The 20958-nt window shown below is 36.8% G+C and overlaps 1 protein-coding gene across 1 annotated transcript in view; it reads left to right on the forward strand.

Moving 5' to 3' along the window:
• The first annotated feature begins 630 nt into the window (after positions 1–630).
• Positions 631–20958, forward strand: part of mao (monoamine oxidase) — a 48890-nt gene continuing 28562 nt past the window's right edge. The window contains exon 1 of the mRNA XM_007227824.4: positions 631–842. Within this exon, the coding sequence (XP_007227886.2) occupies positions 794–842 (49 nt within the window). The 5' untranslated portion in view covers positions 631–793. The remainder of the gene's footprint in view (positions 843–20958) is intronic.

Below are 20958 nucleotides of genomic sequence, written 5' to 3' on the forward strand. Positions count from 1 at the left end.
ATTGGTTGGAAGGCTGGAATTTTAGCCATGTCTACAGTGCTGCCCTGGGTAAGTTGAATGATCTTATTAAGGAGTAAACAACATTTATTAAAATAAAATACAAAAATATATATTTTTTTCTCCTTAACATTTTGATGTTTTTTTTTAAATGCACTTTTATAGTGATTAATGTTTTGTATATTCAGAATATATATCTATCTATCTATCTGTCTGTCTGTCTGTCTAACCACAAACTGGACTCCACACAGCACAGATTTATTTTTTAATATAAAAGATAAAATAAAAAAAAGTCATATACTGTTTATCCCTAACATTTTATACGAAACGGTGAGAGAAAACGTTTGATAGGTTTTAACTCTCCTTTTGTAATTGCAGCTTTAAAACAAACAAAAATGTATATTTTAAAATATGTATGTGTGTATATATTATTAAGTAAGTGATTAAGCTGAGAACGTATGGTATGATATGTGTGTACGTGTATGATATATGATATATATAGTGTATATATAGTGTGCGTGCGTGTGTTACGTGTGCGTACTATCATGACATCGCAATATGATTTTTTTTTTATGTGTGTGTGTGAGTGTGTGTGAGAGAGTGTGTGTGTGTGCTGTAGCGATAGGGGGTGGTCTTTATCGCTGGGTGTAGCTGGTGTTTATCAGTGGGCGTGGTCTGTGCGTGTCCGTTGTCCCTCCTCGTCTTTAACAAGGCGCGAGCGACGCCGGTCCTCAGCAACAGCAGCGGCAGCAGCAGCAGCAGGAGCGCGTGCAGCAGTGCGGGCAGTGCGGGCAGGATGGCAGCCAACACGTACGATGTGATCGTGATCGGGGGAGGAATCTCAGGTCAGTGCTCTGAACTTCACCTGCTTTACTCCGCAACTTCACTCACTCAGGATCCTCCTGCAGCCGCAGCGCGCGCTGACCTCCTGCTGCTGCAGACACTGCTGCAGAGCCTGCAGGCGGATGCGCGCGCGGACTTTAGCACCTCGGAAGCTAACGAGGCTTTATACTCCCTAGATAAGGCTACAGCCGCGCGCTGCAATTACAGGCAGGTGTGCAAAAGTGCGTGCGTGTAGTTCTGTATATGTGCGCGCGCGCGTGCAGAGTAACTAGTTTGAGAGGTTCACGTGCTCAGGTGAAGTTTATATTTAAGAGCTGCATGATCACCTGCGCTTCCTCTTCCTTCTCATACAGCCAGCAAAATGTGTGCGCATGCATGTGCACGCGCGCGTCTGTGCATGCGTGTGTGTGATGGATCAGTCTGTTGAGATGAGTGTAACAGGTGTGATCTGTATGGTCTCTCATATACATAACCTATACACATACATAAGTCATACATTTATATAATTTGTATTATGCACGCATACTATGTCCTTTATGCACATGCATACAGTGGCATGCCAAAGTGCCAAAGTTGGGGCACCCCTACAGTCAAACTATGTTAAAAAAAAAGCATTAAAAAAGCTACAAAATAAAATAGTTACAGATAAAACCTCACTTTAGTATTATATTTAATTATGAACTTATTTCTGTATTTCACAGTTTTAAATAAATAAAAAAAGGCTGTGAGCACATGTTTTGGTACATGCATGGTACATGCAGTGCTCCCTGTCCTGTTGCCCTGCTGTTTCTCCACTGTGATTTAGTCTTGCTCTGGAACCCTGCACTGGTCCATTCTTGCAACACTCCATAGATGTTCATTCGGTTGCATATACTGCATGGACTTTAACATTAACTCTGAGCAAATGCCCAGCACCTACTCACACTCATAATTCATAATTCATGTTTTTCTTCATCAGCTAAAACTCACCATTTTCTCTTTAACATTAACACGGAGCATGTGCCTAGCTCCTGCTCACACTCATAACTCATATCCTGTTTCTACATTATCTCCAAGGCTGGTTGTTGGGACAGAGTTTGAGGAGTTAAACTACTTCAATAACTTAACAGTTTACAGCATTTTACTTTTCTAAAAGGTGACTGAGCTCAAACTAAATCTCTGGCATAGGGTTGTGTCATGTCATATCTTTTGCAATAATTTCGCCAACATTTTTGAATATTGTGAACGATATCATACCCTGAAATATCGTGCCATATCACACACCCCTAATTATCACATCAGAGTATTAATATTATGACATTCTGGATCATTAAATTATGTTACAAATCTGATAAAATTCTTGTATTTTTTTATATCTCAGTTAGGGATGTGCCATATTATATCATATGCAATAATACAATTTCATTTTCTTTTGTTGCAGTAGTGAAACAATTTGTTTGATTTAGTGTTTTCTTATATCGTCAAGAGTATCGTTAAAGCAGATCTTTGACCGCTGCTTGATTTGTGTTGATTATGAGTAGGAATGCCCAGTCATTGTAGGGAGTAGTGGTACATGTTTCACACGTCGGAGGTGCAGACCCCTGACCTGATGATCTCGTGTGGATAATAACTCCTGTGCATGTTAGTGTTCACTTGTGCAATGCTTATTACACAACTTTACAGTCCACTCTGCTCTGGTGTTGGGCAATACGATTATATTTGATTATTATTGTGATAGGTTATGTCTCAACGCACTGAGCACTGACTGCACGTTTTATTACTCGTAGTGCAATACAGTACAGTACTGAATAAAAATAGTTCCTAGAACTGATTCTTCTATTGTTTGTTTCAGAATTATATCATTTTGAAAATGTCTTTTAGACATGAAGATGAAAAATGAAATACGAATAATATAATACAGACAGATTACATATATTAATTGAAATAATGATAATCTGATTTTGATTTCTCCGCAAAATCAGAAGATTATGGGTGTGATTGGCCAATAAAAATACTCTAAATCATTTACCATTGATTTGTGACTTGAAGATGTTTTTTCTTTCTCTACTAGGGTTATACTGATACCAGCATTTTGACACAGTTCCATATGAAATGTAGCATCCCAGTCATTAAAACCATAAGCTACTATCAGCACAACATTTAGCTAAGCACAGTTAGTTTAGGATTTTAATTTATCTTGTTCCCAAATCGATATTGGTAAATTTAACAGCATTATCGAACATTGCAATTACTGTCAATATCGTACACCCCATCAACAAGTGAAAATGTTAAAGTTATGTAACCCTGATGTTTAACAGATGCTTTTTTAGTGTCCTCTGTTCCATACTTGAATAAAAAGCAAGTGAAAAGTATGTGTAAGTAGTCTGTAGTCATTTATCAGCAGCAAGTCCAAAAAATGCTGAAACGTTTCACTTCCACTAACTACATCTACTTCCAACACACACAACAGGATAGAGAAAAAAAAGAAAAAATAACATTTTTCGGGTTGGATTGTACTCAGATGTAATGACAGTAAAAAAGCCTCTAGTCTTAAATTCTTGACTTTCCTTGACTTGACAAAACAGTCAAAATACAGTGTCAACCAGATGTTACATATTTAAATTAAATATTAGAAAGTTGGATATTAAGGATATTAAGAGTATTTATTTTTTTAGACTGTAGAATTCTGTAGAAAAGGTTTTGATACTTCTGCCGCTCATATGCAGCTATTGTATTCTACTGTAGCTGCAGATTACTAGAAAGGAGAGGCAGAAGGTCATGCCTTTTCAGAAAGACAGAAAGATAAGAGTTTATCAGTCATTAACCACAATTTAAACAAGGTGTGTAAAATATATGACTGTATCTGTGCAGAATGACAGTGCATTCTGTATCAGATGAATCCAGTAACTGGTAACAGTTGTGTGTTTGATTTAGTCTTAATCTGACAAAGATACATTAGAGCAGCACAGTTTACATATTTCAGTATGTGTGCTTTAGTTCATTCCCTATATGCAGAGTGGGATGTGCATATGGTGGCTATTTTCAGATTTGTGGGAAACGTTACCACCAAGCATTTTCTGCATTCCTCGAATGTCCAGCTCAGCCTTTCCCTTACAGAGAACCTACAGTATTTGTAGCATGTTCTGCACGCAACCAATACTCAATTATTATAAAAGATTATTTTCCCAACCATAATTCAATGGTTGAAGTGCAAATATTGTTTTCTGTTTGAATTGGTGTGAAATTTTTGTGCATTTTAGAAAAGCTCTGTTTTTTTTTTTTTACAGTAGTGGTGATGGGAACCAGGAGCTGGAGTGTCCACAATCCTAGAGTTTTTATATTTTTCCTCTATCTTGTTCTGTGTGTTGGGAGTAGATATATTAGTGGTAGTTAGTGGGAGTGAAACATTTCAGCATTTTTTCCAGTTTAATCTCTGTCCGTTGGATTTGCAGCAAATGATTAATTACAACAGACTACTTACACAAATATTTCAGTTGCTTTTTATCATAATGGACAATAAAAAGAACAAGAAAAAGAACAGAGAACAGAAAAAAATGTCTGGTGAACATCAGGGTTACATAGTTATAACATTTTTACTTTTACTTGTTGATGAAAAATATTGACAGAAAATGCAATGTTTGATAATGCTGTTTAATTGACCAAAACATGATGAATAAAAATCCTAAATTAATTTAAGCATTAATCATGCACATTTTTTTCAAGCTGTGGGCTGATTTGAATTTATGTACTGAACTTGTGTCAGCACAGTGTAGCCTGTGCAAGTGACCTATGCTGTTGTGAGCTGTGAATGTGCATTGGTGTGTCTGCTAGGAGTGTGCCATATGGTATTGTGTGCATTTTTGAATATTGTGAACAATATTATACCCTGAAATATGGTACCATGTCAGCCACCCATAATTATTACATGAGGGCACTACTTTTTTGCTGTTTTTAGCAACAAAAAAAAAAAAAAAAAAATCACACATTTCCCATTATACTGTATATCTACTAGAGACAGATTATATCTGTCCAGTATCATTTATTTTACTATAATCCTGGATATATGGAGATATTTGGAGAGCATTATTATTAGTATCATGACATTCTGGATTATAGACTTCTGTTACAGATCTGATAAAATTCTTGTATTTTTTAATATCACACTTAAGGGTGTGGCATATCATATGGTATGTAATAATAAAATTATTTTTTTATTTTCTTAGCATAGTGTATATTTCTAATTCAGCCTTTTATTATATACTATTTTTTAAGAGTATCATTATCACGAAAATACCATGAAATATCATGATATTATTTTAGGGCCATATTGCCCACCCCTAGTGTCTGCATCTAGAATTTTCCCTCAGGCATCAATAAAGTATCTATCCATCCATCCATCCATCCATCCATCCATCCATCCATCCATTCATCCATCCATCCATCCATCCATCCACCCATCCATCCATCACTCTGCAGTTACCTCACAAAAGTGGAAATGCAAAGGCGGGAAAATCTCTTGGTGTCAGGATATGTAACAGAGTGTATGATATGGCCTAGGCTTGGAGAATTACCTTCCTGTAGACTTTGGCTCCATATATTTACTTTATATTGCTTTAAAGGTAATTGGGGCATGCTAGATTTGAGTTAGAGTTGAAATCTGAAGGAGCGTTTTTTTAATATATAAGAACATTTGAAAGCTTCTTTATAGGTGGTTCCTCCATGCCACCCTTCCACACTTTTGGAGAATATATATCCCGCACTAACTGTTTTAATTATTTTCCCTTTAGACTACTGTAACATGAGGGTCATGTCCTCACAGTTGTTGTAACTTAAGAGGAAATTCCATTCCTGCCATTTAAACTTGATGGCCGTTTCCCACAGTGTCCATCAAAGTCAAGTTTAAAGGCCTTCAGGAATCACAGCAGAGGGCTGAAGCGTATGCACTCAGGAGATAAGTCCTGGATGTAAACCAGCTCCCAACCCACTGTTCCATCCAATCTCCTGCCGATAAACTTAAAGCCAAGTTGTTTTCCTCCGTTTAGATAGAGTTACTCTTATCTGGTGGAGTGTTGAGTTAGTGGATCATTGATTAGTGGACTTTGATTTATCAGGTGTCAGATAGAGATGTGACAGTGTTTACTCTAACGCTCTCAGATAAAAAATCATCTTGAACTGTTTTACAGTGTTAATAGTAATATATCTGCAGCGGATACAACTTTGTTTTTGCATGAGTGCTGTGCAGTGTATGTGTTTTTACTATTACAAAAATGCACACAGGATTGACACAATATTTAATACTAATTCAATATTTTTTAAACTCTGTATTATAATTTAACACTTGAGTGACATTTGGCTTTTGCTGCACAAACAGTGTCAATATTTGCATGTTTCTGTTTATTAATTAGTATAGTAGTATTGTATAGTATAGTATAGTGTATAATTATAGTTTTATTACAGGTTACAGTAAAGATAATTAAACATATTGCAAAAAATTGTGGCATGTGCAAATGGAATGTTGGATACATTTCTTATTCTAAATTAAGTGAATAAATAAACATGATTTGTACTTTATTTTCTGTTGAATTATTTGAACATTTATTTGAACAATTAATAAATGCACATTTTAAAGACATCAAGAGACATCATGTAGAAAAGATGAGTGAAGAATGAGTCCACAGAAATGAATCTAAGGATATTATTATTTTATTTAATTTTCAATGTCATATTGATTAAGTCTGATAACAGATTTTACGTATATATTTATTAATATGCCCAGTTCTGTTAGCCTGTTTTTTAGATTGATATTGATTAATATTTTAGACCTTTAATTATTATTAATCATGGTTCATGAATGTTTTATCAATGTTATACAGGCAGTGTCTAGATTAATTCTATGAACTGCCTCGCAGTGCAGAACATAAGAGTTCTGATAATCATAAAGAGAATTGCTTTTCCCAGGATGAACTAATCCAGTTCACTCTGGTGCTTTTAATAATCTGTCTGGACTGAGGATATATTTGGTAAATTTCATCGATTTAAAGCTCGAACAGCGCTGGCTCATGTATCTCTTGCTCAGACCGTTCACCTCATGCGAGAAGCCTCTCCAACATGACAAGCATGAAAGTGTTTTAGCTGTAAAGAGTTAGAACATCTCTCCCAACTGTCAGAACACATTTCTTTTCCTCCTGGCTCTGGACAGGAACATTTCTCTGAAAACAGAGCTCCCAGTAGACGGAATCCGGTTACTGATTTGTGAGAGACTATGAATGATGGAACGTGTTGGATCTTTAAAACCTTGGGAGCTGTAGATTTAACTGTTTATAGCACACAGGAGTATATTGTTGTTTTAAAGCTTTCAAGAAGAAAAATGTGGAGGTCTGAGAAGTGAAACAGTGATGCAGTATTTGACAGACCTTCTTTTATAATGCACATACTGTTTCAGTAACTGTGTTTTTGTTGAGATGGATAATATGACAATACGTTTAATTTAACATATTTTTTGCACTATAAGGCAGATTGTAAATCGGATTATAAATTGCACTATCAATTAACATTTATTTTCTGGTCTATTTTCATACATAAGGCATGCTGGATTATAAGGTGCATTGTGCAACACTAGTAAGGAACAGGGGTGTCACCATGTTACTAGGGGTGGGCAATATTATATCGTATACAATATATCGTGACACAGAAATATCATGATTTTAAAAATCCATATCGTGATAATAGGGCTGATCTGTCTAAAAAGTAGTCTATTATTTACTGTGAAGCTTTAGGTGTATTTATTGTATAATTGTTTTAGTTTGCAGTTTATATGCATGCACTAAATATTCTGCAATATTATTTGATGCATTATATTATTTTATGCTATATTATTTATTTTGCCACATTATGATTATGCTATTATACTATTATACTATATTCCTGAAATGAATTAATTATTTTAGTTTTCCTATATCGCCAAGTATATCGCGATCGCAAAAATACCCTGAAATATCGTGATATTATTTTAGAGCCATATTGCCCACCCCTACATGTTACCCTGTTAACCTGTAAAGCTAAGCTAAGCTAAGTAAACAAAATTGTAATTCTTTTAAAGTCAAAGAATAAATGCAAATCTACACAAATTTCTCTACTGAAAACTGTTTATTTGAGCGATTAAAGCGCTTCTGTTTATTTACAGTAAGCTTAGATTCCCATATTTTCACTAAGGCTAGTCCTAAAGCTCTACAATGAGTAACACTGAGTATTCCAGTAAGCCAAGGGGATATTAGCTAGTTTTTCGTCCCAAGTAGTTTGTTTTAACACGGTCAACACACAGCCTACAGTCCGATAATACTCACCTCTGGAGGGTAAAACAAAATTGCGCTTAGTGTGGCTAGCCGCTAATGCTAATGCTGCTCCAGCAGTGCTAGCTGGGGTTAGCAGCAGGCTACAGTCTGATAATTCTCATCTCTGAATGGTGGAAGAGCTAGTTCTTAGCACGGTTAGGGGTTAATGCTAATGCTACTCCAGTCTCGAGCCCCGGTGCTGGAGAACTAAACCGAAACTCCTGTAAAACTTCAGTGGAGTGGCTTTACTGCTCCTTAATACCTGACTGGGAGAATTCATATATAAGGTACGCCGGATTATAAGGCACTTTGATGATATTTGGAAAAAATAAAGGATTTTAAGTGCACCTTATAGTGCAAAAAATATGATGTGTTTTTTTCTGAGCATAATGTAGATAATGGTAAATATTATCCAGATTAACATTGAATAAGGGATTAAATACGATAAAACCCTTATTTTCTATAAACCCTTACACTGTTTTGCAACAGTTAGACATACTTTCTTTAATTCTGAAAGGAACAAAATGAGATCAGCATGAATAACTGAATAATAATTAAAAGGGTTCTTGTGTTTTGGAGTTTTATTAAGTATAGGACTTACTATAAAGTGTGGCAAACATGCAGAATAGGGGTGTGCCATAATTGTATCATATGAAATAATTTCATCAAAATTTAATAATATAGTTTTTCACAAAAATACTGAAATATTATGATATCTCGTCATCTTTTTTGCTGCTTGGGAAAATTTACACTGCTCTCATTTTCCATTTTTAATATAGTATGTCAGCAAACTCTACAGTTTGTCTTTGAGTCTGTGTGACCCTTTAATGATTGCTATGAAAATACGCATCTCTGAGTTTAGCATGAGTGCAGCTATACAAAAAAAAGAATGTTTTGTAGAAGATTTAAATAATATTCACTGCCTGCACGTCTTCAACACCCTGTCTGTTTGCATTTATGTGCTACTCATGATGGCTTTCTTTGTTCCCCAAGTGACCTTTGTTGGAAATTAGAGCCCTCCATTGTAATCACATCTGCTAAAAAGGGCTGAAAAGAAATGGTGTTTTGCTTTAGGGATCCTTTACTAATGACCCAAGAGCTCCTGGTAAATCCAATTATGATCTGCAAAGCCACTGGTTGCTGCCCTTTGACGGAGGTGGTAAACAGGCCTGACAGCTCATTTTCACTCAGGCGCTTTTCTCAACTTAACAAGCAGAGATGCCAAATACTGCTCCATTTATCAGACTGGCTGCGGCTGAGTCTCCTTGGAGGAGCTGCCAGACAGAAAATGAGAAAGGGTCAGGTCATTCTCTCAGAGAGCTGCAGCAGGACACTGAGCTCACTGCTGAACTGTGATCTCCCTCCCATATCTCCTTTATCTTTTCTTCATGCATCAGAAAGTAACGACTGGAAAAGCACTGTGAGACTAGTGTTGAATGAATAGCACTACAAATTCATACATTCTAATAATGTTCTCCTAAGAGCTTGAGTGTTGAAGTTCATCAGTGCTATAACAGTTCTATAACAGGCTTTCAGGCTTCCTTCTTTAAAAAAAGTACTAAAAAGATGAACCTATCTTTAAAACATTTGTAATATTTTTTTTTGTCAGAAAATTAATATATGATTATTTCTGCCATGTCCTCTATATGTGCTTCGTTTGTGTGGGCAGGGTTTCTATTCCAAAGCATGTTTAATGTCACCTACTGTAGAGGTTGCAAGGATATACATCATAGTTTATCACAGACGGAGTGCTAGCAATGGCTTTTTTATGATCTTTTATAATTTTTTATGATATATGAATTTATATGACTTGTGATTCATGACTTATGACTCAAAATCCTTTAAGTTTCCTAAAAAAACATCAGTGTGCCTTATAATCCTGTGTGACTTATGAACGGTCAGGTTGTTAGGAGCAGTAAAGCCATTCAACTGAAGTACACTAACCGTGCTAATCGCTAGCTCTTTCGCTGTACTCCGAGGTGAGTATTACCAGCCTGTAGCCTGCTGCTAACCCTGGCTAGCACTGCTGGAGCAGCATTAGCTGCTAACCACAGCACAAGCTTTTCCGCCATTCAGAGGCGAGTGTATCAGACTGTAACCTGGGCGTATTTTCAATGTTAAAACAAGCTACAAGCTAATATCACCCTGGCTTACCGTAACACTCAGGATTCCTCACTGTTGGGCTGCATTAAATACTAATTACTTATTAATAATGCTTCAGCCTTAGTGCTGGAGAAATGTAGGAATCTAAGCTTACTGTAAATAAATGAAAGCGCTTTACTCACCCAAATAAACAGTTTTCAGTAGAGAAATCTGTGTAGATTAACATCCAGTGCTCATTTGACATTAAAAGAAATTTTTTTTTTTTTTTTTTACGAATTACAGTTTTGTTTACTTAGCTTAGCTTTACTTTACTTAGTTAACCTGCTCCCCCATAGACGTTTATTGATATGATAATAAACCGGTGCGCCTTATAGTGCAAAAAATACGGTACATTTTCAGGAACGCTTTCTCAAAGTGTTGACTGATTAAAGTCGCAGTGTGATGCCCTGTGTGATATCACACAGCCCAAATTGTAGTCCCAACATCCCTCACTTCAGAGTGTACAGTATGTTGCTCCTAAGGGTTTTTATGGAGTGCCGGTAGATTCCTGCTGTATGTTTTCGCTCTTCCGGGGCATGCGTCTTGATGGCCGGGAATTCCGTGTCTAATTCTGGAGGCTCCCTGTTGATCCTGATGTTTCCTGGTGTGTGGATCCTGCGCTTGCTAAAGAGCACTGGTATTCTAGCGCTGGAGAGCTGCCAGGAAAAACAAGGCCAGACATGTAGCGTGTGAGTGAAGGCCTCTCTGTCACACTCTCTTACTTCAGCATGGGTGTAATGAGGCAGCTCGACTCTCTATTACATGCACTGACTTTCATAATCACTGGCAAAACCCCTTTGGCACTGAGCTGCATTGTATAAGATCATTATGTAATATTTGTTGTATTGCTCATGGAAAGGTAGTGAAGATGGACCATTATGCAGAAACTCAGTTCTCATAAACACATACATTAATTAATTAATGGCATTTTAGGCTTCTGTATTATTTTATTTTTAAGTTGCTGTATTTGAACAGTGTTAACACAGTTAACAGACACAGAAGCCGGTCTCGCTAGGGTTTAAAGTGAATCCACTAGGGGTGGGCGATATGGCTCTAAAATAATATCATGATATTTCATGGTATTTTTTACGATAACAATACTCTTAGCGATATGACACAACACTAAAAATATATATTTTTTAAGAATAAAAATACACTACTGCAACAAAATGAAAATTAAATGTTATTATTGCATATGATATTACATGGGACAACTCTAACTGAGATATATATATAAAAAAATACAAGAAGAATTTTATCAGATTTGTAACAGAAGTCAATGATCTAGAATATCATGATACTAATAATAATGCACTTCAAATATCTCCATATATATCCAGGATTAAAGTGAAATAAATGATACTAGATATATATAATCTGTCTCTAGTAGATATATAATGGAAAATAAGGACTGTGTGAATTTTTCTTTTGCCAAAAACAGTGGGTGATATGGCACAATAATCAGGGAATAATATTGTTCACGATATTCAAAAATGTTGCTAGTTTTATTGTGTATGATACGATATGGCACACCCCTAGAATCCAGTATCAATTATCACATCATTTTACTCAGTTTACTAATCATCTGCAAACTGCAAACTATCTTCTGTTTTCAAGCTGAAATCGAAAAGCTGTACAGGGTTAGGATAGTAATGATAATGAAGTTAAATTAGCTTTAGCATATTTTGTTCAATAGAATATGAGCTGCCTTTCTTTATATAAAGTTTAATGCTTTCTGTGGTCTTGATATAATAAATAGATATAATTGATGTTGTAAAGACTAAAGTATATGTACGTGTGGAATATTGTACCATGCTGAACAGTCCATGGAGTCAAGCCTACGCAACTTGTGATTTTGAGATATTTCATAAAATTCTGAATCAGTGCCAACAATAAATCTATTCAGAGGAAACACTGGTGTTTAAGTATATAAACTCTTATTATAATATCAATGTAGCTCTCAATAAAAGTACATTTTATTAACGTTTTAGTTATGAATCTGGTTTGTGTCGACTGTTGCAGCTAAGACCATCTATACAAACTGAATAAACAGTGATAGAACAAGCAAGAGAAGCCGGCTGTTGAACCGTTAAATAGTTTTCCAGTGTATATTAGCATAGTGACCCAACATCAGTGTTTATGTTTGCCGTTAATGGTCACAGCTGTGGCATTCTCAGTGTGAGCACAATGTCCAGTGGTGATTTATGTTGTTTAGCTTTTGTGTCGAATGTAGTATCAACAGGGATTCATTATTTCATATCTTAGTGCACTGGGAGTGTGCAAGCTGTGTTCGTAACAACACCACCTGTGTCAAAAGCTAGTTTTATGAGGAAGCTTACAGTTACTGAAACACAGAAACACAGAAAACAAAAAAATGCTGTTCAAACATTTAGTTTATCAAATTAATCAGTTAATTTCCCAAAGTATCCAGTGTGTTCCTAAAACATTTTCAGAATCTATTGGGCCCTATTAACCCCCTTCGCAACGAATGTCATGATGCTCATTGCTATCTTACACCCCACCAACAGTATATTGTGAATATATCTATGGCAATGGTTGTGGTCATCTGAAAGTAAAGTGTATTTAGGTCAATTTCTGGCGTGTTGCTATCTTGGCAACAAAAAACACAGATGTGCCACTGACAATGTGTGTACACCCAGCGCTCGTTACACACACACAGGCAGCAGCGTGCAAACTCACTTTACATCAAAATAAAACATAATATAAAATAAAATACAATTGCTGTTCCTGTAAATGACCTGATTGTGCACCTTCACAGCGTAAATGAAAAGGTCAGATTCCCCATCTAAGAAATGCAGAAGCACTGCGCTGTTAAAATAGCAATCCGCCAAAGTCAGTGTACACCTGTCTCTTAAATGGAATGGAAAGTGACACACTGATTTATTTACTGGTTTGTTTAATGTTATGCCCAAAACACACCTATGATTGATTATCAGAATTAGTACATGCTTTTTGCATGTGTAGATCCACTTAATTGTACTTTTCCCATCATTACGATAGCAAAGACTAAACCTAAATTAGGCTGAGCAGTCCGAGGTTGAGGGGTTGCCTATAGATTGCCAAAATATGACCATATGACTCCAGAAATGTATGTTAATTAACACACACTGACATGCCAAATGTCACGGGACAGAAATTGCGATATATGATGAGTCACAAATGGAATGTCTGAATCCATCTGGCTCCCACTATCAGTGCTTCCTCAATCATTGATAATTCACAACACATTGCCATGAGCACACTGACCATTACACACTGGCCAGCTAAAGCATCAGACCCAAATGAAAGCATGTTCTGTGCTGTGCTGCTGCCAGGTTAACCAGTTTCTTTTCACTGTCACATAATTTTTTAAAACAATAAAAAGGTACTGTGAAGCTTTAAGGGTATTTTTGTGTAATTGTTTATATTTGCAGTTAAGATAGATAGATTGATAGATTAAGAGTTAAATAGTGCTGTATTATGTTAAGCTACTGAGTTGTATAAACAAGATTTCTTACTCTGTCTTTATCCCTCTTAATGGAGGAGAGAGGAGCCTGACTCCAGCTTGACTGGCTTTGTTATGCAACTTTAGATAATACTCCTCTGTTTCTGTCTCAGGGAACGTCCTCCTCTGGGATTGGTCGACTGGCGGAGCTCCTTAGCTGATTTGCCACTATGGCTCGGTAATTGCTTTTCAACAGTGCTGCCAAAATGCCAATATGTCTGTGTATCTGAAAGAGCAATCACTGTCACCTGATTGGAACATGGACACAGAGCATGCTCATAAACGCTCTCCTTTCTGATCAATAGTTTGCATTCAGCTGCTGCATGGAGAAATCTGTGGTAGTTATTGGATTTTAAAAAATTAAATCAAAGTTTATTTGTCAGATACGCGGTCATACACGGTACAACTAGCAGTAAAAAGCCTTTATAACTGTCTGGTCACATATGAAAAAAACATAATAAAAAACAGGATGTATGAAATGTAATGAAAAATGTTTTAGATATGAAAGAAAAAATATAAATGCACAAAATATATAGAAATATATACATGTAAGAATGCAAGTGTGCAACTGGTGTGCAGGGCTGGAGATCTGGATGAAGTTTAGTATTGTGTGGGTTTTCTATGGTTTCGTTTTTTTTTAACTAAATCACTTTTCTCTATTAAATGTTTGAAACTGTTACATTTATAACAAATAAAACAAACAATTGTTTTGTTGCATTATTATATGCTTAAAATCAATAAAATATGTCTTTTTTTGTCATATCAACAAAATGTTTTATCGCAAAATATCTCAAAATATCATAATACAATTTTAGGGATATATCGCTAACTCTACTATGCAGGTTAAAATTTACTTTTTGACTCTCTTTTAATACCTAATAAATGAAGGAAATAAGTAATAAACAGCAAGATAAATATTTATAAATGTTGAATAACCTGTGCTGTGATCTGCAATTGACCGGTGCACGATAGATCACTAAAATGAAAATAGGTCCCTTTTAAAATATTCATTTTTTTAATGAGAAGTATCCATGGTGCCCTGCCCTGATACTGCAATGCTGACCTTTTGATTTAATCCAGTGTTTCCATTACACATATTTTTGGAATAATTATTGTTGCTTGTGTTTCAGTATTTTTGAATTCTAGTCAAGATGCATATTTCAAAGTTTTGCACGGGGCTTTTAATTTGATGTATGGATACAGGAAGTGAAGGCATGATAATGCTCAAAAACTGTAATGATTCCAATCTCTACTCACCCAACAAGAGCGGGGAAAAATAAGGAGAACAAGGAGAGGAGAGAGGAGAGAAATATTGATTAAATTAGCAAACATCTAAAACCATTTCATATCTTTTTGTACTCAGACACTTCATGACGCTACACAGTGTCTGAAGCGTGTATGGGCCTGCTGACACTGCTGAAAAAAAACATCCAGGAAGAAACACTGTAATAAGAAGTGTACGATATTATACCCTCAAATATCGTGCCATATTACCAACCCCTAATTATCACATCAGGGTTCTACTTTTTTCACACTGTTCTCATTTCCCATTTTATATCTATTAGAGACAGATTATATTTGTCCAGTATAATTTATTTTACTTTAATCCTGAATATATGGAGATATTTGGAGTGCATTATTAGTATGATTACATTCTGAATCATTGACTTCTGTTACAAATCTGAATATGTTTTTGTATTTTTTTATATCTCAGTCAAGGGTGTGCCATATCATATCATATGCCATAAGAAAATTTAATATTCATTTTGGTGCAGTAGTGTATTCTTGAAATCATGTTTTATCATATCGCCAAGAGTATCGTTATCACGAAAATACCATGAAATATCGTGATATTATTTTAGGGCCATATTGCCCACCCCTGCTATCACTGAAATTATAGCACTTGCATTTAAGGAACACTGAATATCAGCTGACTGTGATAATGTGCAACAATTGCTAAGCTTATATTTCAGAACAAAACTTTAGAATCCCAACAAGAAACCTTAAGCTATAAGCTTTAGCAGGTTAGCAAGATATCTTGCAAACATGATTAGTTCCAGGTAATTGGCGCCTGAATGCGGCATGTGCAGAGGACACACTGGAACAATGACAAACTGGAAGACCAGGTTTCTTTATAAATCAGCAGGAGTCAGGAGTTTCTTTTATTTGACTATAGCCCAATGCCAACCAAACCCTGGAAGACTTGAAAAGACTAAGCCTGACACTCCCTCTAAAGAAATCTAAATACATTGAATTAGTCTTTGTTACTCTGCAAGGCTTGAGTCACTAACAGCAAGACTGCAATTATATTCCTTGTGGTGCTGGAGAGAGCTCACCTATTGATTATTCCCAATGTCAATTTGATACAGTAGATTTTATCAAATTGTCAAGAATGCAGGAGAGCCCTTAACTTTAGCAAGATCCACAATTTTAGATGTTATATTTAACAATTCAACATTTTGAAGCAAATATTTCACTGGTGCAGTCATTCCAGCGAAGTGGAACGATTTAAAACACCACTCCCTCATCTGTTTTTATACCATAAAATATATATGCTGATTGTACTTTATCTTCACTTTGGACAAGCTTCTCAATAAAGATAAAAAAAAAATCCTTTTAAAGTTGGGAAAATGTGTGTTGTAAGGGACGTGCAGATTACAGAACAGTGCTCTGCCTGCTGAAGAGTGACCTCTGTCACGTCCAGTCTGGTGCCTTGGGGCACGTTGCTGTAATGTGATTTAACAAATGTGATTTTACGGCTGACAGTGGCACACCCGACTCATAAAGTAGAATCTATCTGGACTTTAATAGAAGGTTTCATCAGGGTTTCGTCAGAGAACAATCAAAGCAATTAAGTTTGGATTAGAATTTAAATACCACAGCAAATTTAGCTGTCAATTGACCTTTGACTGAATTAACTAGTTCCTGGTGTGCTGGGGGTTATATCTGAATTTAAGCTATATAGAGACTATAACCACACTATTGATAACAAAAGTTTAAACGTGCTTTTGACTGAAATTATATGACTTTTAAGCACAGTCCAATTATTTTCAACATTTGAAAGGGCATTTCAAGTTTTAACCATTTAACTGATGGTTTTATGTTCTGCTAAAGAACTCTGAGGTCTATTCCTTCTTTATTACTGCATTAACTTTGTGCAGCATACAGTTTCCACTAGCTCCAAAGCTTGATGCAACCACCACCAAGCTTAACAGCTGGTAAGCAGTGTTCTTATAGTTGAGTGCCTCATCTTTACTCCTTTACGAATATGAGTAAATATCCATAAGTATCTAGTAAATATCAGAAACCAGTATCTGTATTCATGCTTCTTTAATTTCCATTAAAATGTATTCTCAGTCTATCTTACAAAAAATGAGTAATGACATTTATAGTCCTCAGTCATACTCTTTCCATTCTTTTTAGGTTTTTAAGCTTCTAATATGAGCCTGTGTGACCTGTGTAGTAATTTTAGCTTCATGTTAACTCTCACACCTCTGTGCACAGGTTTGTGCTATAAAGAAACAGTGAGAAACACTGAGTCAGTAGCTGGTAGTGTTGAGTGACTTGTTTTTCTCGTTGGAGTAAAGACAAATGCCATTGGAAACCTGTGTCTCACAGCCAGCGTGACCTACAGTCAGTCCGCTGAGAGGATCCTGTGAGAGTTTGTTTAGATTTCTTAAATAATCCAGTTATGTCACCTTTTGTTCGAGCTGGATTGCGAAAGGCGGAAGGACTGTTCTCGCGTTTGCCCTCGCCAATCGAGAGAGCGAGCGGCCGCATCTTTATATTTGCTGTTGCCAGGGAAACATCTGCCTGCCCTGCACTCATACTTTACAGCAAATAGCCGTGTGCGCTGACACTAACGGGGGAAGGAAAACAAGAGCGCAGGGATGTGTGTTTAACTGCTGGGCTGGGAGGTTAGAGCTCGGCTTGTGCTGAGAGATTGGTTACGATGGGGTGCTTTCACAGAGCTGCAGTGAGGCTGCAGTATTATTTCAGCAGTATATTTTTAATCTGCCTGGCTCGGGATATTGGAAGCTTATATATCACATGAAGAATTAAATAATTAATTTAGAATTCTTAAAAAAAATAAATTTTATTTGTCTGGCCCTGGATAATAGAACCTAATCACGTAAAAATTAATGGAGTTGCATCCAGGGATGAGGAATTTATTTAAAATAAGTAGTAATGCACTAAAAATTTAATATTTTATATTTATGTGTAGAAAATTAAACATGAAATGTCTGAATATAAAAAACTGACCATGACCTGACGTTTCACCTTTTTCACTTTATTCAATTTATTATAATTAATATATAATTAAGTAGCCTAAATTATATTATATTATTCAACATGGTGTCATGCCTGCTATGGACTCTGTAGTTTTTTTTTTATATAAATTTATTTATATAATTTTCCCATTTTTTCTCCCAATTGTATATCCAATTGTCCCACCCCTTTGTGCATCCCCATCACCAGTGGCGCCTGCAACCCTAGGAGGGTGCGGACCAGCACATGCCTCCTCCGACACGTGTGAAATCTAGCTGCTGCCGATGCATCATTGCCTGAGCGGCTAGCGCGATCGGAGGAAAGCGCAGAAACTCGATTCCGATACATCAGCTCACAGACGCCTCGTGCCACCCGGCACCACCTTTGAGCACAATTGGGGAGAGAGCGCCATCTATCCACTCAGAGGGAGCAAGGCCAATTTTGCTCTCTCTTGGTGCCGACAGCTGATGGCACGTCAGAACTGTGATCTATAAGTGCTGCTATGTGCTGACCTCTGTATACAGTATATACAGTACCAGTCTACGCTAATCACTAATTACAGGTCCATATAAATTGGTGGAATTATCTCTCTAGGGATCGTTCTTTTGTCCTGTTTTTCTCCGTCTTTCCAATTTGCTTGTCTGCTGTAGTTTAACAGTGAGATGTTTGCCTGCTTTGAGAGCAAGAAGCTTGACTGTCTTCCAATTATTAAATAAAAGTCACTGCAATTAGGTCAGCTTCTGCCTCAGGTGTAGCAAGAGATGGAGCGAGAGAGTGAGTGAGGGTAGAGACGAGAGAGAGAGAAATCAATGCTGTGAGAACAGCTCTTTGATCACCAGAAATTCTCTTCAAAGGAACCCTAACCTTTTCCCGAGTGTTTTGACAATCCCATTGGGTTGATTCACCGTGGCAGAGATTAATCCAGTATAAGCTCTAAAGCTACACTGTCTGTGTGTACTGTAGCCCTTTCACTGGCTGAAAAGGAACCAGTATAAACAGTGCATACTAACTGGATATGCAGTTAAATGCCTTTAGACAAACATACAACTCATTCAAACTCATTTATCTTGCCGCCTGACTTTTATAAGCTAGATTCATCTCTATATGTTTCAGAGAGAGATGAGTTTTGTACAGAGAAAGTACAACACTGGCCATAAATCTGCTCAACAAAATATAATTCACCGTAAAGTGTACCCCAGAGTCTGTGATGAAAAGCATCATTTGGTTTGGGTTGTATCATGTTGTATCACAGAGCCATTTCGAAGAAGACTTTGGCTTTCTGTCCCTGATCAAAGGCACCCCTGTTATAAAAGATTCTGGCATAAACAAAAGACAAAAGGCAACTTGTATCAGATGGAGAGTGCAGGGAAAGCTCTTGCACAACTGCAGCAGATGAAGGAAACTGGGACCAATAGAAGATTCTGCACTAAAATGGGAAAAAAAGCTTAAACCAATATGTACGCTGGTGGACGTCCAGCTTTGAGACTCTGTTTATGATGAAAGGTCGTTGTGCGTTTGTACAGATGTGGGCTCCTGCTGAGAGATGGGAGGATGAAGCTTGGAAAAAGAACATATTGCTTAAACACAGACACTGGACTTTAAAAACTCTTTACTTTTAAATCTTATGCTATTTAAAAAAAGACCACCTTGAATTAACCAAATGTGTGTTAAATTATACTGAATATAGGGTCTAGGATAAGCTATTGAAGTGTCTTTTACCTCAGTAGACCAATGGAGTCGAGTTGTGATTCTGTAGTGAGCACCCTGTGTGCATTAAAAGCTCCATGTGCGAAATGATGATGATGATGATCATGATGATGATTGTTATCACATTTTGTCACAACTTGTCTTGTAATTGGGAATGTTTTAGTGGTTGGTGTATGTATACTATATACTTTACTAGATTTAGGCCCAATCCTATTTCTCATTTGTAACCCTACACCAGGGGTCGGAAATTAAGTTTGGCAATGGGCCAGATATTCTCCAAACCAAAAATCTGTTTTGGAAAATGAAGTGTAATGGGATGGAGTTATACAGACTAGTAACTCTCCATCCTAGAGGGTTGTTGAACCCAGTTGCAGAACAGTTGATCTCAAAGCAGGTAAAGAAATAATCACACCGCTCCTCATGCGAGATTGAACCCTGTGTCGTCAGGGTCGTGGTCCAATACACTACCGCTGCCCCGGCTACTGAATTGGGAGGCGGCCAGGTAAAACAACGCCCTTATATGGAGGTAGGGGGCTAAAGAACGGGTGGAAAAACGAGAACAGGTGGAAATTAAAGTCATGCCGAGCACGACAGAGAGAGAGACAGGAGAGGAATGTAAACAAAAGCTCTATAGAGACGCATTTTGGGCACTAAATCCCACTAAAACTTACAAACATCACCTTTAAAGAAACAGTATAATTTGGGTATGTGAATGCTGTTAAATTTTCCTTTAGTAGAGAATCTGCTCAGACATGACACAAACTGTGTTATACAGATCAAGATTGTTGGTGGATTCTTTCTTTTTTTTACCACAGAGAACACACTAATAATGTCTGACAATGTTTTTGGCCAGAGAAACCCAGCAGAGACCCCCCCAAATCCAACTGTATAACAGTAATAGAGGTTATAGTCTGTGTGTACATTCTAGTGTAAGTTTTGGTTTGGCAAATGAGTGCAGCGCTTTGTTTGACAAAGTCCAGACGTGACTGTTTTTTGCTGGACCGTTAACTTCCCACACTCAGCGGTGCTGCGTCACCATTCCATCCACGAAAGGAAAGTAAAAAGGCCAGCAGTGATCCATCATGTGTAGTGCTGCTCCCACATTCATCTTCTGTAGCTCTATAACTAAAGGAACATATGTAAAAGGTGAAGTTGTATTGAATTAAGGCTGGAGGACATGTAGCC

The sequence above is a fragment of the Astyanax mexicanus genome, chromosome 11 (assembly GCF_023375975.1).
Source record: "Astyanax mexicanus isolate ESR-SI-001 chromosome 11, AstMex3_surface, whole genome shotgun sequence".
Taxonomy (NCBI): Eukaryota; Metazoa; Chordata; class Actinopteri; order Characiformes; family Acestrorhamphidae; genus Astyanax; species Astyanax mexicanus.